This window comes from Trichogramma pretiosum, unplaced genomic scaffold (assembly GCF_000599845.2).
Source record: "Trichogramma pretiosum strain Unisexual culture from Peru unplaced genomic scaffold, Tpre_2.0 scaffold56, whole genome shotgun sequence".
Lineage (NCBI taxonomy): Eukaryota > Metazoa > Arthropoda > Insecta > Hymenoptera > Trichogrammatidae > Trichogramma > Trichogramma pretiosum.
In genome coordinates this window covers 751,169-768,756 of record NW_019641680.1, presented here as the reverse complement: position 1 = coordinate 768,756, position 17,588 = coordinate 751,169, and the positions used below count along the sequence as shown (strand labels likewise).

The 17,588-nt window shown below is 42.7% G+C and overlaps 3 protein-coding genes across 3 annotated transcripts; 1 reads left to right on the top strand and 2 right to left on the bottom strand.

Moving 5' to 3' along the window:
• Positions 1–129: 129 nt before the first annotated feature.
• Positions 130–2,558, bottom strand: LOC106654596 (ankyrin-1-like). The gene has a single exon (XM_014374520.2). The coding sequence runs from the start codon at positions 2,397–2,399 to the stop codon at positions 174–176; it is 2,226 nt and encodes a 741-aa protein (XP_014230006.1). The 5' UTR covers positions 2,400–2,558; the 3' UTR covers positions 130–173.
• A 5,906-nt stretch (positions 2,559–8,464) lies between these two features.
• LOC106654968 (ras-related protein Rab-3) lies at positions 8,465–16,842 on the top strand. Its single transcript, XM_014375143.2, has 4 exons — positions 8,465–9,171; positions 13,165–13,383; positions 13,625–13,915; positions 13,979–16,842. The coding sequence occupies exons 2-4, from the start codon at positions 13,165–13,167 to the stop codon at positions 14,132–14,134; spliced, it is 666 nt and encodes a 221-aa protein (XP_014230629.1). The 5' UTR covers positions 8,465–9,171; the 3' UTR covers positions 14,135–16,842.
• On the bottom strand, positions 16,832–17,556 carry LOC106654969 (bis(5'-nucleosyl)-tetraphosphatase [asymmetrical]-like). Its single transcript, XM_014375144.2, has 2 exons — positions 17,261–17,556; positions 16,832–17,187 (listed from the first exon to the last, which is right to left on the bottom strand). The coding sequence occupies exons 1-2, from the start codon at positions 17,370–17,372 to the stop codon at positions 16,859–16,861; spliced, it is 441 nt and encodes a 146-aa protein (XP_014230630.1). The 5' UTR covers positions 17,373–17,556; the 3' UTR covers positions 16,832–16,858.
• Between the last annotated feature and the right edge of the window lie 32 nt (positions 17,557–17,588).

Genomic DNA, 17,588 nt, shown 5'->3' with positions numbered 1-17,588 from the left:
GCAAACGTATTGCTACATTGAATCTGTATTTATAAAGACAGTAATTCACTTTGGCTAAAATTAAAGATTAATTTTTAACTCTTTATTATTATTTAATAACTACTTGCAATTAATTTTTAATATTTTTTAACATAAACTTCAAACGAATCAAACATATTACAGCTACTATTTTATTACTGGGTCTTGCACATAAAGCCAGTTTGATGTTGATGATTTGAATGACTAGGCTTGTGTTTACGGCTTTTCTCCGTCACCGCCAGACAAATGTTCCACAAGTCCTTGGCCCGCAGCGGCCCGATGATCTTCTCGCAGCAGAGAACCGGCAACCGGTAGCGCGTCAGTGCCAGGAAAAAGTCCAGAGCCCATCGGCGCAGAAACGCCCCCAAGGCCGTCTGGCACAGGTAGGCGACGCAGTCCGGATGAGTACCGGCATTATCGTCCTCGCAGTCGAGCGTCACCTGGAACGCGAACCACTCGTCGAAGTCTTCGAGCGCGAACACCTTCTCGGCCTTGTCGGCCGGCAGGGGCAAGCGCCGCGACCGGAGCGACAGACCCGCGGCCGCCAGCTGCTTCTTCACGAGGCTCGCGAAATCCTCGTTGCGGCGCAGACACTCGGCGAAATTCACCTTCCGGTCCATCAGTCCGTGCTCGGCGAACTTTCTCGCGATCTTCAGGCTGTCGCCCTGGTCCAGCTTGCGTATCCGCTTCTCCACCTGGTGGATGACTCTCAGCGCGTAGAACGACGCATTCGGCATGAATCTGGTCCCGTAGTTGTCGATCAGCAAATCGTAAAAGGTGACGAAATCCTCGGTTGGGAAAGCGAAGCCGGACACGTCGGCGCCGCGATTCAGTACTATGTCGACCACACCCGGTATGATTCTCGCCACGGCCCACTGAAGCGGCGTGCGACCCGAATTGTCCCGGGCGTTGACGCGCACCGCCTGCTGTTTACGATCACCGTCGCTCCTCGTCGTCTCGAACAACGCGGTCGCCAATTTCACGGCCCACTCGTGCTGATGCTGTCGCACGGCTTTCCTCTTGCAGACGACGTGCAGAGGCGTCGAGCCCTCGCCGTTGGCCAAGTTGCGATCGGCGCCTCGCTTCAGCAGCAGCTCGACCTTGTCCAGGTAGCCGTGCTCCAGCGCCAGGTGCAGCGGGCCGTTGCCCGCCTCGTCCTGCGCGTTCACGCGCACCGGCCGACGTTTCAGGTCGCATATCTTGAAGACGAGCTCCATCAAGCCGTCGTCGTGGTCGGGTTCGCGATCGCACGAGAACATCATGTTCAGCAAGCTGCGAACTTGCTCTTGCTGGCAGACGACGTGCAGCGCGGTGGATCCGTGCTCGTTGGCCAGGCCGGGATCGGCGCCGCAACGCAGCAGTAGCTCGGCCACCTCGCCGAGGCCGTTCTTCAGAGCCAGATGAAGCGGCGTGTCGCCGTTGCCGTCCTGGGCGTCGACTCGCAGCGGCTGGTATCTCTCGGCGCAGTGCTTCATTATCGCCCGCAACGAGCCGTGCGCGTCGTCCTTGTCCTTGCAGGCCACGTGCAGAGCCGTCGTTCCGTGCTCGTTGGCCACGTACGGACTCGCGCCGTTTTTCAGCAGGAACACGGCCTCCTTTCGGTAGTCCTCTCCTTTCTTCAGAATCACGTGAAGCGGTGTATTGCCGCACTCGTCTTGAGCGTCGACCAGCACCTTTTTATTTTTGCGCTTCTGTATTTCGAAGAGTTTTTCCATCATCTCGATATCGTACTTTTCACAAATGACGTGCAAAGCCGTCGATCCTCTCGTTCCGGCTAGATTCGGATCCGCCCCGTTTTCCAGTAGCAGTTCGAAAATCTTCAAGTGTTTGTTCTTCAAGGCCAGGTGAAGCGGCGGATCGACCTTCGAGCTCGCGTTACGGCAATTCGGATCCAGGCCGTGCTCGAGGAATTTTTTAACGATGCCCACGCAGCCGTACTCGCAGGCCACGTGGAAGTGCGTCAAGCCGGACTCGTCGTCCACGTAGTTCGCGTCGAATCTGTCGTAAATGCGAAAGAGCCGCGTGACGTAGTACTTCCAGTCCCAGCCGACCGCGCGATGCACCGGTGTGGTGCGCCGCAGCAGCTGCGGCTTTCCCGCTTCGTCGAGCTTGGGCTCGTCCTTGTAGCCGGTCTTGATCAAGAACTCGACGAGCGGATCCGGCTCGAACACGTTGTCCGACGAATTCGCGCACTCGGTGAGTAGATACTCGATCTCGTTCTCGTCGAAGATGTCACGGAGATTCGGCAATGGGCCCTCCCAATCATCGATCAGAGAATAAAACTGCTCGAAGAATTCGCGTCGCTCGTTGCCGATGTCCCAATCGAGCGTTGCACGCAGAAGTTGCAATTTTTTGAAACACTTTTGGTCGTCCTCGGCCATCGTCGATATGCACTTTCGCACTTGAACACGTCGAAGAAAGAGTTACGTAATATTTTCACTCGTCACGAAGATCGCTGGCTGCAGTGGATGTTATCGTTCTTTGTTTGCAACTGCGGCGTCGTAACGTACACTGATGACCGATGACTGAACTGCACACGACTTGAAGCGCGACGCAACACTGCCCGTGTACGGACCGCAACCGACGATACAACGTTCGCATATGTGGCCGCCATGCGCTCTGCGTGCCATAAACTCGCGATACTCGTTCGTCGCTGTGATTGGACGACGTTCTCGCAGTGCCGAGATTCTGCTCGCTCGCTTGATGCGTCTTTGTAACGGCTACACATGTGCCTACGAAGTAGCGTCGTAACATTCTGTATCGTTCGAACTGGTCTAATTCGTATAAATAAGCGATTCGAGTCGACGGACGTTGTTCGCACAAACGATATCGCTCTAAGCGTGAAAAGACACTCGCGCTTCTCGTGACTTTCACAGGTCGTTGCACGTATTTTTTTATAGATCGTACAGTTTCAATCGATGGTCAATTGTTAGTATATAATAAGTTAAGACGCCACAGCGTATAAACGACAAAAGAGAATCTCCCATCGACTGCGAAAAGTGAAAATTATTTCCGTCTTGTGTGTTGTGTTAAGTGCAATTGCGAAAAATGATATCTGACGACGAGTTCGACGTGTACGGCGGCAATGGCGGCGTCGGAGATCAGTACGACTTTGATCTCGAAATTTCGAATCATAAAAAGATCATCTCAAACTTGGAAAAGCTCAAGAGTATGCGTGATATGGTCATTCAAGATATGAAAAAAAATGAAAATGATTTTGTCCCTAAAATTCATTTGTTAATCAACAATTGGGAGGGTCAATATCCGAATTTACGAAAGATGTTCCGTCCCAAAGAAATGGAGTGGTTTCTCAAATTTTGGTATTTTGACGATGTGATCAATTTCGTGGTAAAATCCGGCTACAAAGACGAGCCCGAGATGGATGAAGACGGCAAGCCACTGTTAAATCGCAGCACACCACTGCATTATGTAGCTAATGAATTTTACAATAACAGCCGCGTCCGTAAACTTTTTGAAATATACGACAGGTTCGATGTTAATTACATCGACGAGTTTGGCTATACACATTTCCACGTGGCCTGCCACTGTGGCTTGGACGATATCGTTCAAAAATTTCTCGAGCTCGGGCAGGATCCAAATATCCTCGCGCCAAAATCAATTGAGGACAAAAAAGAAGGAAGAACAGTTGATCCACCATTTTACTTGGCTCTGGAAAGGCACCAGAGAAAGGTGGTTGAATTGCTGCTAAAAAACGGCGCGGATCCGAATCTAGCCGCTGCTGATGGATCGACTCCTCTGCACATGCTTTGTGAGAAGGAAGATTACCATGCGGCGGTGTGGTTCTTCAAGGTCAACAAAGAACTCGGAAAGACGGTGCTGGTCGACGCCCAGGATAAGATGGGTAGGACACCGCTTCAACGTGCCGTAGCGAGACTCTTGCCAGAATTTGTCGATGTACTGTTGGTTAATGGCGCGGACCTGTCGAATTTCGTTTTCCCTGATGAAACTTATTTTGGCGAAGGATTGTTCATTGCTGACAATAATTTTAAATTTGTACTAGCGTCTGTTGTTCTGGTCATCGTTGAACGTCTTGAGAAAAGAGGATACAAGCTGGGCCGAAACGACGCCCTGACAATTATGAAATTTTTCGCTGAGCACGGAGTGTTGGAATATTCCACGGATCGCGTTCAAGATTTGCATAGCGACGAAGAGTTCGCGATCCAAGCGAAAGAAATGAAGATGAAAGACGATGATCCGAACCTGTCGCTCCACGATCTGATCCAGTTGCGACCCGATGAGGCGGCGAAACGAATCACTTGTGCCGATATAATGGATTTCCCACTTGCCCAGCTGCCCATCGAAGAAACTCATAAAAAGGTTTGCTCCATGCATCTAAGCGAGGCGATATCGAGGAGATTCTGCCGACGATGGGCACTGGATCCACTTTTGGAGTTGACAAACTACAAGCTGCCGATTCTCTGCTGTGACAAAATCATTGAGAAGCTGCAGAACGAGGATTTGTGGCGTATTTGCTCGGCGGCCGCGGAAGAAAACTCATGATGAATATATATTTGCAGGTTTACATTTGTCAAATTTCTCATGGCATTCATGATTAAAATAAATAAATACATTTTTTTAATTTGCTGAAATTTAATTTTTTTCTATTTCAATATTTTTATCCTTACACGAGCTCTTAAGTCTATAATATTCGCAACAAATTACTAGCAAAACAATTACGTTTTAAAAGCGTCCATCTTATGCTCTCACACAAAGAAATTCTCAACTAGCCAACTTTTTTGCGAATCGAAAGCTTTTGTACAACAGAAAATTAACAAATCTGCTCAAATTTGATTGATGCGCTCGCTCAAAATGTGCGTATATAGAACCGCAAGCTCGCTTCTTTTTTTTAACGAACAATACTTAGCTGCTCTTTATCATCGTCGATGCGAGCACGCGCCATATACGTGTGTTTAAAATCTTCTATCTGTCTCTGGGTCGTTAACTCGCGCACTTATTATATCTCGAGCGCGGTTGTAAAAGATTATAATTTTCACGACTCTCTCGCGTAAGAAAATTAAAAATTAAAAATAAAAAAATGATTACATATCGATATAAATTTTTTGCTAACACAATAGCATTTCAATATTTTTAAATGATCGAATGGTTGCAAAAGAAATTGTAATCGATGTAGCTACAACATACATTTCTTTAATTTAATACTTTCGTAAATTTATACTGTGAGACTACAGTTAAATTTTTTGGGGGAAACTTCTGTACCCACGTTGGGTATTGAGAAGAAGCGCCACACGCATTGTAGCGAGTAAGTCATGTGAAAACAAGTCTCAATTCACGTTAAGACGCCGAAGCGTAAACATCAAAGGAAAGCTTTCATCGACCGCGACAAGTGAAAAATATTTCATATCTTATTAGTGACCGTTTGTTGTGTACGTGTAAAGGCGCAAAATGATGTCCAGTGAAAAATTCGACGTGAACGGCATCGGAGATCAGTACGACTTTGATTTAGAAATTGTGAATCAAAAAAAGATCATCTCAAACTTGGAAAAGCTCAAGAGTATGCGTGATATGGTCATTCAGGATATGAAAAAAGATGAAGATGATTTTGTCCCTAAAATTCATTCGTTCATCAGCGATTGGGAGGGACAATATCCAATTTTTCGAAAGATTCTCCGTCCCAAAGAAATGGATTGGCTTCTCAGAAAGTGTGTAATGGACGAAGATGTCATCAGTTTTGTGATAAAATCCGGCTACAAAGACGAGCTCGAGATGGATGAAGACGGCAAGCCATTGTTGAATCGCAGCACACCACTGCATCATGTACCTTATGAATTTTACAATAAGAGCCTCGTCCGTAAACTTTTTGAAATATACGACAGGTTCGATGTTAATTACATCGACGAGTTCGGCTGTACACATTTCCACGCGGCCTGCCAGTATGGCTTTGACGATATCGTCCAGAAATTCCTCGAGCTCGGACAGGATCCAAATATTCTCCCGCCAAAATCAGCTGTGGACTATAAAGGAGATCCAGTTATTCCGCCGCTTCACTTGGCTCTGGAAGGGGACCACAGAAATGTGGTCGAACTGCTGCTGAAAAACGGCGCGGATCCGAATCTAGCCACTGCTTATGGATCGATTCCTCTGCACGTCATTGCCATGAGTGGAATTTATGGCTACGAATTGGCGGATTTATTCTTCAAGATCTGTGACGATGAAAATCTGACGGTGCGGGTCAATAGCCAAGACAATTGGGGTTACACACCATTACACCGGGCACTGGAGGACGGCGACAGCTACTTGATCGAGTTGCTACTGAGAAGAGGCGCCGATCCGAGCTTAGTTAACGAGAACGGACGGACTCCTCTCCACATTATTTCCCACAGAGGATATGATGAAGACTTGATGGAGGTATTTTTCGAGCTCAACGACAAAATCGGACAGACTGTATTGATCGACGCTCGAGACAAGGAAGGCAACACTCCGCTACACTTGGCTCTATCTTGTGGTCACAAAGACACGTTCAAGTTGCTGCTGCGAAGAGACGCTAATCCTCATTTAGTCAACGAGGAAGGATCGACTCCTCTCCACATTATTTCCAAGAGAAAAAGGGACGACGGCTCGATGAAGTTATTCTTCGAGATCATCGATGACGTCCGGAAGACGGTGAAGGTCGACGCTGTGGACAAGTCGGGCCATACACCCCTTCAATGGGCCGTGGCGAATTTCTTACTGGATACCATCGATGTTCTCTTGGATCATGGGGCCGATCTGTCGAGCTTCGCTTTTCCCACCGTGGGTCACTTCGACGAGGAATTGAAACTTGGATATCATAGGTCTGAGTTCCAATTTGCGTCTGATACTATGTCCGTCGTCGAGCACTTGAAAAAGAAAGGATACGAGCTGGACCGAAGCGGCGCCATAACGATCATGAACGCATTTCATAAGCACGATCTTTTCAAAAGGCCGGCGAATCTTGACGAAAGTTGGTATAACGACGAGGAATTCGTGAAAGAAGCCAAAGAAATTATGGTAAAGCCAAACCTATCCTTCTACGACATGATTTCGTTGCGACCAGAGACGGCGGAAAAATTAATCACCTCTACTGAGATGTATGATTTCGTAGAATCGAATAAATATTACAAGTTTTCTGAAACTTATCGCGATGCGTGTGGTACGTATTTGTGCGAGCTGCTACCAAGAAGATTTTTCAAGAAGTGGGCACTGGATCCACTTTTGGAGTTGACAAACTACAAGCTGCCGATTCTCTGCTGTGACAAAATCATTGAGAAGCTGCAGAACGAGGATTTGTGGCGTGTTTGCTTGGCAGCTGCAACCCAAAACTAGTACTGTCGATAAACATATTTTCAGTATTTTCGTTGTGTCTGTTATTCGATATTATGTGCGATTCAAATGAATAAACTTATAAATAGTATTTGATTCTATATAAATTTTCTGTCATTTTTTCACTAATCTTTCTTGATTACAAGGACAGAAACATATTGATAATAGAATAACAAATCTGTATATAAATCACTATATATATACCCTCCTCAACTTGGAGCATACATGAAAATACGAATCAACAAGTGCGTCTCGTTACGGATAATTCTCATCGCGCGCGGGGAAAACGATCAGCCACCCGCGCCACGCACATTTATATATGCATATTATAACGCGGCGTCGTTTATCCAGGGGAAACGCGCGACGGGTATAACGAATCTCCTTCGCCGTCGTCGTTGTTATTATTATTGCTGTTTACGCGTATACCTATGCCAGGTGTCACAAGCTTGTAAAGCGGCAGCTTGCTTGACCCTGACACGCACGATATGACGCACTCTCGCCGCGCGTAACTCAAGCTTAAACTCGAGAATTCATCCGTTGCGCATAATATCATATATATACGTAGGTATACACAATGCACGCACGCATGCTCATTAGGCGCGCGTGTCCACCGCCGCCCGCACTCGAGGAAAAACGGATCGCAACGGCGCGCGAGCTATTTCAATTTCAATTTTACATATAGTATATGTATATAATATACACACGCGCGCGATTGAGGCTGCAGGTGGCAATTTCGTACGTGTATATATACCTGCGCACAGTGCACACGTATTGTACGTAGTTTAAAAGTACACGGATGCAAATTGCAAAGCGGTGGTTGGCAGCGCCGGGCGTCTATCGATGCTGCATATAGTATATACGCAACGACTCGCGCGACGACACTCGATACTGTGGCGCGACGCAGGTTCCGGCGAGCGCAGGCGCTAGCAGCAGCTTTTGCCGAGCTTTATCTCTACGTATACATATATACGTTCTCTCTTCGCCCTCCACCCGCACACAGTAGACACGAATGTATACAGTATATATAGAGCGCCAAACGCAAAAGCCACCACCGACTACGCTTCCCTCTCTCCCCCTCGTCTCTCCTATATACGCGACTGTCTTACTCGCTCTCTCTCGCAAGCTTTCGTGCGCGAGCTTTCGCTTCGTTGAGGGCGCGAAGAAGGGAGCCTAGAGAGTAGTAGTAGTAGCAGTAGTATATGGTCGATATTCCAGCAGCAGCAGCAGCAGCGCTAACAGTAACGTACGGTAGGGGCCGCCGAGTGGAGTTTATATACGCGTTGTGTATATATACTAGGAAAACGAGCGAGCGAGAGAGAGAAATAGAAATACACACGTTGCCGTCACCCGCCGCACACCGTCGTCGTCGTCGTCTCTCTCTCTCCTCGCGGCAGTCGTCGTCGTCGTCGTCGATTCAGTGATCGTCCACTGTTGCTCCTGTCGTGTACGGTCGAGGTAGTTCCTCGTTCGACTCGTATAAGTAGTACGCGCCCATCTCTCTCCGATAATTTTCGGAGGGATTCGCGAGTGTCTGTGTACGTGTGTGTGTGTGTCTGTGTAAACGGGGGCTTATTCTCACCCTCGTACACATACACATATATAACTGTGCGTGGGTGCGAGGAAGATCGTCAGTGTGTGTGCGTGCCTTGTGCGTCGATGGTCGACTGGTCGACTCTTTGATTGCCACACCGATTATAATAATAATTCGTGCGACACAGATACGGAGAGCACGCGAAATAACGAGGGAGGAGGACTCGACAATTATAATCCATTCGTATTATTATCGTCGCACGAGTGTCCTGTGAGTGACGACTGCAGCAGCAGCACGGCAAGGTATATAAATACATACATACGTATACGTGCGATACACCCGCGCACCTAATTTAACGACCGAGAGAGCAAGAAGAGAGAGAGAACGACCGATCGATACGACCTATTTTTGCAAAACAAAAAAATAATAATAATAAAACACCTAGTACTCTTCGGATCATTATTTTCCTTCCCCTTTTTTTTATATCGTTTAAAAAGCCTCGGCAGCTGTTCGCGATCAACCTCAAAAACTACGCACACAGACACACACACACAGACGCACACACTACTCCCTAACCTTCGGACGACGACACGGGGGGGTTGGGTATAGGGTAAGAGACGAGTAATCGTCGAGGGGGTCGGTTTTTCCCCCGAGCTTGCAGCAGTAACGGTCTCGAGCTTTTTTTCTTTCAAGACTGTCTGTAATGCGTATATGTGTGGGTATGTCAACCAACTGTACTATCGTACTTTTTTTTTACTACGCTCCAGTCATTCCATCGGTTTTCTCTCTCGTCTAACTAAAAAAAAAGTCTGTAAATTGCACGGAAAGCGCACTCGTGTACCGACGATTTTTGCATTTTTGATGATGTACCGAGTGATTGCTGTACATTATTGGCTCGGTACCAAGATTTCGTAGGTCGTTATTTATTCACCCAACGCATCCTCGTATACACCCACGCATTTTTTTCAGCTACGACGTACGTATACATGTATGTGTCTATGCATGCGTGGGTGTCTCGAACGAACGTGACATATTCTCTACGCCAATTTTTCACGCGATCGTAGAGAGAGGGTTGCGAGAATACGAAAGAAAGTAATGAAAGAAACGCGAAGGGTAAGACAGGAACACGAGCTCACGGCGCGGCGCTGAACAATAAAAAAGAAAGTCCAATTGCACCTGCACGCGTCGTCGTCGTCGTACGTACGTACGTACGTACGCGCGCCAGTTATATAGAATGGATGCATCCACGCGTCTAGACGGAAATCTGAATCGTCGTCGTGTCGCGCGAGACGACGCTTGGACTCTTTTTTGGACGAGCATTTTTTTGAACATTTTTTTTTTATTAACCCATTCGTGCGTTATTTTTTCATTTGCGTTTTCATGCAATTTTCTGTCATATGGCCAAAACTGCGACGAGAAAAATATTAGACTGTAACATTTTTATTTTATTTGGACATATGAATGGGACATTTTCCTTTTGTTTATATATTGGACTTTGATCACACGACTCTTTTGTAAAAAAACTATAGTAAATAAAAATATGAATACATAAATACTGATTCAATATTGATAACCGAGCATTCGAATAGAATAAATAAGACTCTCTGTTCCAATTAGTTTTTGAGAAAGAAGTATCGATTTTCCATTTATGTTTATTCAGTTCAATCGCCACGACGCACACACACAAAATGGGCTTCCTCCTCGCTATATATATGATCAATTAAAACGACACAATGCTGCAGTACAATCGTGTAAAATTTTGCGTTACCTACTTGGGATATACGGGCTCGCAGCAGCAGCAGCAGCAGCATGGCGTTATTGATCGTTTTTGTAAAACCAGCCACACAGACAGACAACACAGCAACAAACGCGCCGGCACTCGTGTCGCACGTGATTTTTCGCTCCGCGAAACGAGCACAACTGCGAAAAAAGCTTCGACTCGTGATGTATACACACAAAATTGTTTCTTGCCAACTACGCGCGGGCTGAGGCGAACAACCCCGAATGTTACTTTTTACGGAATTAGCGTGATTAATTTTTTTGCCGTAGATTTAAAAATTCTTGTTCGTGAGATAATTATTTGAAAGTTTCGAGAGAAATATTTTATTCTTTTATCAAGTTTATCACACATATGGTTTTTATTAGGGCTGTGCCAGTACCCGCAATTTTCGATTTCGAGTCGAGTCGGGAAGTTCCGAGTACTCGCAATGTATTTAAGTTTTAAGAAAATAAATAATGAATATCACCTTTATAAGCATGTACACACGGGAGAGGGTATATAGACTGTTTATTCGTTATTTATTTACTTACAACTTAAATACATTGCGAGTACAAAAAAAATCGAGTACTCGAATCGAACTCGAGGAAAAAACTCTACGAGTCGAGTTTTTTCGAGTACTCTCACAGCCCTAGTTTTTATTTTCATTGTCCGTGAGATTAGGAGCAAAATTTATAGGTTCTTTTATGATTAAAAATATTATCTGTGAAATCGATGCTAACACTTCTCTGGACATATTGGACCTTCGCAGAAGTTAATTTCAGTTTATCGAGTGACAGCTGGGAGAATGAGTAACGATTTCATTGATTCGTTTATATAGCTTTTAATAATTTCCTCGTAGACAAAAATACTATGCTCCGAATTATCATTATTAGCAGTGGCAGTGACTCATATAATAAGTTGTTGATTTAGCTGGACTTTACGGACAATTATCTAAGCTTTCATTATCAATTTTATCGAGAATTTGATGGCCATCTGAAAAATGTAATTTTTTTCAGCATTCTTTTAGCAGCGTTAGTTGTTTTTTATCCTCGAAAATTTGTCATTACCCTTTTATCCTTTGTTATGAATATAATGTAATTTTTAATCATTTTTTAACTTAAACAACATATAAAATGAGCTAATATTGACGTACTAAATAATCAATTGTTAAACCAGAAACAATTAAATAAATAAAAGAGGATGTTTTACTCAAATAATAAAATATTCGTGTGATTCGATAGATCGCGTTGGAAATTTTATCTTCATACGAATGGAATAAAACTTTAGGAGACCAAAAACTACATGTCAGAATAGCACGAAAGGTGATCCAAAAACATTACCCACTATCAGGGAAGTAAGGTCTTTCCGGTCATTATCTCGCTCCAGCATTAAAATTTAACATCAAAATACAGCATATTTTACGTCCGAGTAAATTCTCGAATTTCAGTTAATATTACACTCTCGATTGGCTCGGTGAAATATAATTTTCACATTGTTGGGTCAGTGCGTAGAATTATGAATAATTAAGCTCCCGTACTTCGAAAATCCACGTTACACGTAAGAGTAATTTTTTTTTTAAAACTTTTTTTTATCGTTGAATTTAGAATCGCGTCGTACCAAAAAGATAAGATTAAATATCGTTTTCAGCGACAGACTTCCAATAATACGCCATATTTTCCAATTCCATTATTAATTTAGCTTTCTAATAATAAACGAAAATACGCAACGTACGCTACGATTCTCGCTTAATTTTCATTATCATCATTACTTTTTTTCACGTAAAACACATACACATGGCATACACGCGTTTATCCGAGTTTTAGCGAAACTCGGTCGTGTCCAACGCCGCCGCCGCACACGCGTTTATGCGTTTCTCGTATCGCCAAACGTTTTTTTTTTTTTTTTTTTCAAGGATCCGCGAGCGCGCGCGCTCGACTCGTTTGCATGAAAAGAAAGAAAGAGAGAGAAACAAAATGGGTAAACTTATGTCGTCGACCATTCTTCTTTTTTTTTGACGCGCGGCAGTCGCGTCGCGGAGCCTCTCTCTGTGTGTTTACTGATGTATATGAGAGAGAACACTGCCCGACTGTAGTTATTCCCGACGTTAAGCTCGAGCATTTTTTTTTTTTTTTTTAATATCGCAAGAAGCGAATGAAAATTAAAAAGAGAAAAGGCTCGAGAGTCGCGAAAAGAAAAGAATCGTTATCGTCGTCGGCCGAAATATGACGTGGGAACGGCAGAGCACCTCGAAAGAGTCAATTAACTCAGGGGTAAATATTTCAAAGAACAAAGAGCTTTTCTTTTTCGGTGCACCGGCTAACATCTGGCCAACGAATACTCGCGCTTTGAATATAATTAAGATTATTATTATCGTCGAGTACAAGGCTAATTTCGAACAAACGTTGCTTAGAAAAACTATCAATTATAAATTTTAGCTTTTTTGGGGGGTAAAGTGATTCCAAGGTCTTTTTTTCCGCAGTCAATTCTTCTAATTTGTCGTACCGATAATTATAATTATATTTTTCTTCTTTCCCAGATGGCGCAAGATCCAAAATGGCACAAGGATGCATCAGACCAGAACTTCGATTACATGTTCAAATTGTTAATCATAGGAAACTCGTCCGTAGGGAAGACTTCTTTTCTGTTTCGTTACGCCGACGATTCCTTCACGTCGGCATTCGTCTCGACCGTCGGCATTGATTTCAAAGTCAAGACGGTGTTCAGAAACGACAAAAGGGTCAAGCTCCAGATTTGGGTAGGTTTTTGATTTTTTTTGACTCGTCTTACTAAATAATACAACAAACTTGAAACTTGGGTCGATGTGCTTACTCACGATCGAGACTCGTTTCTCCGGAGGAGCATATATCGACCCATATTCTCCACCATTAACCCAAATCAAATGTCTCGAATAACATCGGCGCTACGATGTACAGTTGCTCTAAGGTTTCACTATATATGTGTAAATAATTTTTTTTCATCTTTTTCCCCCCGTTCAGGACACCGCGGGTCAAGAGCGATACAGAACCATCACGACGGCCTACTACCGAGGCGCCATGGGCTTCATTCTGATGTACGACATCACGAACGAGGAGTCGTTCAATTCGGTCCAGGACTGGCTCACGCAGATCAAGACCTACTCCTGGGACAACGCCCAGATCATTCTCGTGGGCAACAAGTGCGACATGGACGACGAGCGGGTCATCAGTTACGAGCGCGGCAAGCAGCTGGCCGACCATCTCAAAGTTCAGTTCTTCGAGACCTCGGCCAAAGAAAATACGAACGTTAAGGTATGTATAATATCGTTGCGTTAAAATTGTTCGAGATGTTCTAATTTATCCTCCAAAAAACAGGCAGTGTTCGAGACCCTTGTAGATATAATATGCGACAAGATGAGCGAATCTCTGGACAACGATCCGACCCTGATGGGCGCCACGGCCGGCCAGAACAAGGGCCAGCGCTTGACCGATACACCGACCGCCGCCGCGGACCAACAGTGTAACTGCTAAGGTGGGGCAAGCTCCGGGTTATTGAAAAAAAAAAAAAAAATTTGAAAAGTCTTGAAATTGGCCTCGGTGCCTCTGCGGCCCTCTCTGATATATCGTAAACGAGAATGACTAAAAAAAAAAAAATGAAGTTGAATCGCATCTCTGACGATTATATTACACACATACACACCGAGAGAGCTGACGCGGTTCTTAAAAAAAAAAAAACGCCAGCCTATCTCGACTAACATATGTAACGACATTTCACGCCCTTTTCCGTCTATTCCAAAACCAAACTGACAAAAAAAAAACCATCATATCTTCGTTTTTCGCATCTCTGAGGCTATTCGTTTTTTCAAAAATGCTTCTGTCATTTTTTCAGTATAAGGATCTTAGAGAGAGAGAGAAAGAGAGAGTGAGAGTGAGAGAGAGAGAGAGAGAGATAAGTTAGTTCAATTGCAAGCGATGAATATAATCTTGTGAATGTAGATATATGAGATGTAAGAAAAAAAATTTACCTAATGTTGATCAAATCTAAAGTTCAGTTCAACTTTAATGATGTTCCCTGTATGATAGATAATTATGAGAATTTAACGTTCTTAATGCATTGTTTTTTATTATAAATTTGGGAAGATTTGTGAATAGAGTCAAGCGAACCGAGGTATTGGAAAAAATTGTATATTTTAAATTTTCAATTTTTCAAAGCACAAAGTTAGTTCATCGGAGAGCTTTTTCTTATGTTCAAGTGTCCTCTTGCACTTATAGCAGTTTAGTTTAAACAAAAAAATGGTGAAAAAATATGACTTTACAAGTTGAATAAAACTGTTAATGTTCAATTCACATACCTTCGCAACGGTGTTTGTTTTTTATCGTTTTTGAATGCAAATTGTATGCGTGTCGCAGTGTGCTACCTACGCAACTTTATAAGTTTTCTGAATTTTTAAGGTAAATACCCGACTCTCGTTTCAATCGGTGTTATATCAAATTTTCAACATATCTTTTGTCCTTCGAGCTTCGTTCGTCTGGAAAAATTTTTCATTTAGCGCGGAATGCACGCCGTAGTTGCCTCTCTCAGCGGCAGCAGCAGCAGCAAGCACGCTTTGATAACACAAGCCCCGAGAGATATCTGATTTTCTTTATATTCTGCAAACGCATACTGATCTTCCGACTATAGAAATCTAGCCTTCGTATATAATGTATAACTATAGATATTCTTATCCACGCCTACTTCCAGTAATATCGACCGCTTTGGCAAGCTGCAGTCTCTAAACTTATAGCTTTTGGGTTTCGATTACAATGTATTATTTAACTCGAGCGAAATTCAGTCTATCAAAATCGAGAAGTCAATTATATTATTGCTATCGGTTAAAGTCAGACAGCTTTCAACTAGCGGTAATAATTTTTTTTTCTGCTTTTGGTAAAAAATACAATTTGCTTTCAAAAAATATAAAAATCTAAAATTACTTGTTTTAACCTTCGTATGTAAAGGCTGTACCAATTTTACATAAACAGTTTTTTATAATTCAAAAATATTACTGAAAAACATTATATTTATTATTATTATATACACCGACGAGAAAATTGAAGATGGAAATATTCTATACAGTTATCTTCTTTCGTTCGAAAAAAAAAACACCTGCTGTACTTATTGCAATGAACATATCCTTTAAAAAAATTATTAAGGAAAAATATTTCAAGTATATCTAAATAGTATTACTACGCAGTAAAAAGTCAAATTATAAATACTTTATTCAATCATCAGTTTAGGAATTTGTGACAGCACAATATCTAGTGGGTAATTTTCAAAACAAAAAAAGATTCGTTTCTGATTCGAGCAGAGAATCATTATTATAATATATTTATTTACGAACGAGCATATATCCGTATGCAATAAACAAAGATTTGCAAAGTTTTATTAATCGTAGATAGAATCGTTAAGGTGCTTGAACTAACTCGACATTTGAGCGTATAAGTCATGAAAAAAAAAAAAACGAGCGTTAAAATTGTTGCGTAATATAAGCCATTATAAAATATGTGTAAATTTTCAAAGCTGGTACAAAATTTTGCCATTTAATTTCTAATAATTAAAGTAGATAATATATTCTACAATTGCATTGATTCTTCATAAAGAAAAAAAAAAATGTTTATCACCAAGTGATGAGCTATTTTGATCGTAAAACTGAACAATAACTTGTAATTCGTTTGCATTGAATAATTTTGTTGTAAAGAAATTAACTTTTCATTGAATTATAAACATTCTGTTACTTCTTCGTTTCAAAAGCTTATACATATAGGTGAGAAAAAAGTGGATATCATATTGAATTGTTGAGTTTCATAATTTCTTGAATAACCATTGTATGTAATTAAAGAAAAAAAAAAAAAGAAAAAACGTGCAATCGTTAAGCAACCATGTATGTTAGATTTTAAAAAGAGTTTGAAGCGTTAAATTAACGAGTTTTATTCTATATATTTACGTTACCGAATAAATGATTAAAAAGTTATTTAGATTACGATTGTAGCAAAAATACTATGTGTGACTGTATTTAAAAGGTAAACAAACAAAAACAAAGCTTTCGATTTTCAACTGCCAACTGTAAAAGTGTAAAATGAAAAAAAGTGTAAATTACCATTTCAACGTGTAATCATCATTACGATAGTTAACTATTTCAATTCAAATAATTGGGTATTGTAATTATTTTGCAGAATCAAATAAATCGAAACTTGAACTGATATTTCAACTTTATTAACTTAATCCGTAGAGGTTAACAATTTCTCACGAACAAATTGATCAAAATCACTGAATAAAGATTTCAAGTAATCGAGAATTAATCGCTGCGTATTTTGCGGAGATAACCACTTGAAACCACTATGCTCCGCTGGGTCGATACGGACTTCTTTTTGGGCATCGATGAGCTCCGCGATCCAAAACACGCCAATTTTGTCCTTGCGCTTCGACACGATGTGAACCTCCCTTCTGGTGTCCTCGTATATTTTCAAATCGTTTTTATCGTAACCGACCTCTTCCTCGGTTTCTCTGAGAGCAGTCTCCATGTCGGTTTCGCCGGGATCGACGCGTCCTTCGAATGTCAAGGAAAGAAAAAAGGGTAAATCGATCGGGTAAAAATTTCAAAAAATCATCATGTAACTTACCTTTGGGTGGGCCCCAGGAACCTTTTTTAGGTTTTTGCACCAGTAAGTACTCGATGGAATCTCCCTTGCGTCGGAAAACGAATAAGCCACAGATTCGGCCACGGTCCACCATTGTTTTCACTCGGAGTGTCAATCAAAACAAACTCGACTGCGCCTCTCAATAATATACGCAAGACAAAACAAACGACAGGCTAACGGCTGCTAAGGACTACTTGCTCGATTGGCATCCACGAACAAAGTGATGAATTTCGCGCAGTAAGCAAGAAGAGTGCAGTGCGCTGAACCTCACGGCCGGGGCCACACCTCGCGGGTCGCGTGGCAGCCGCCG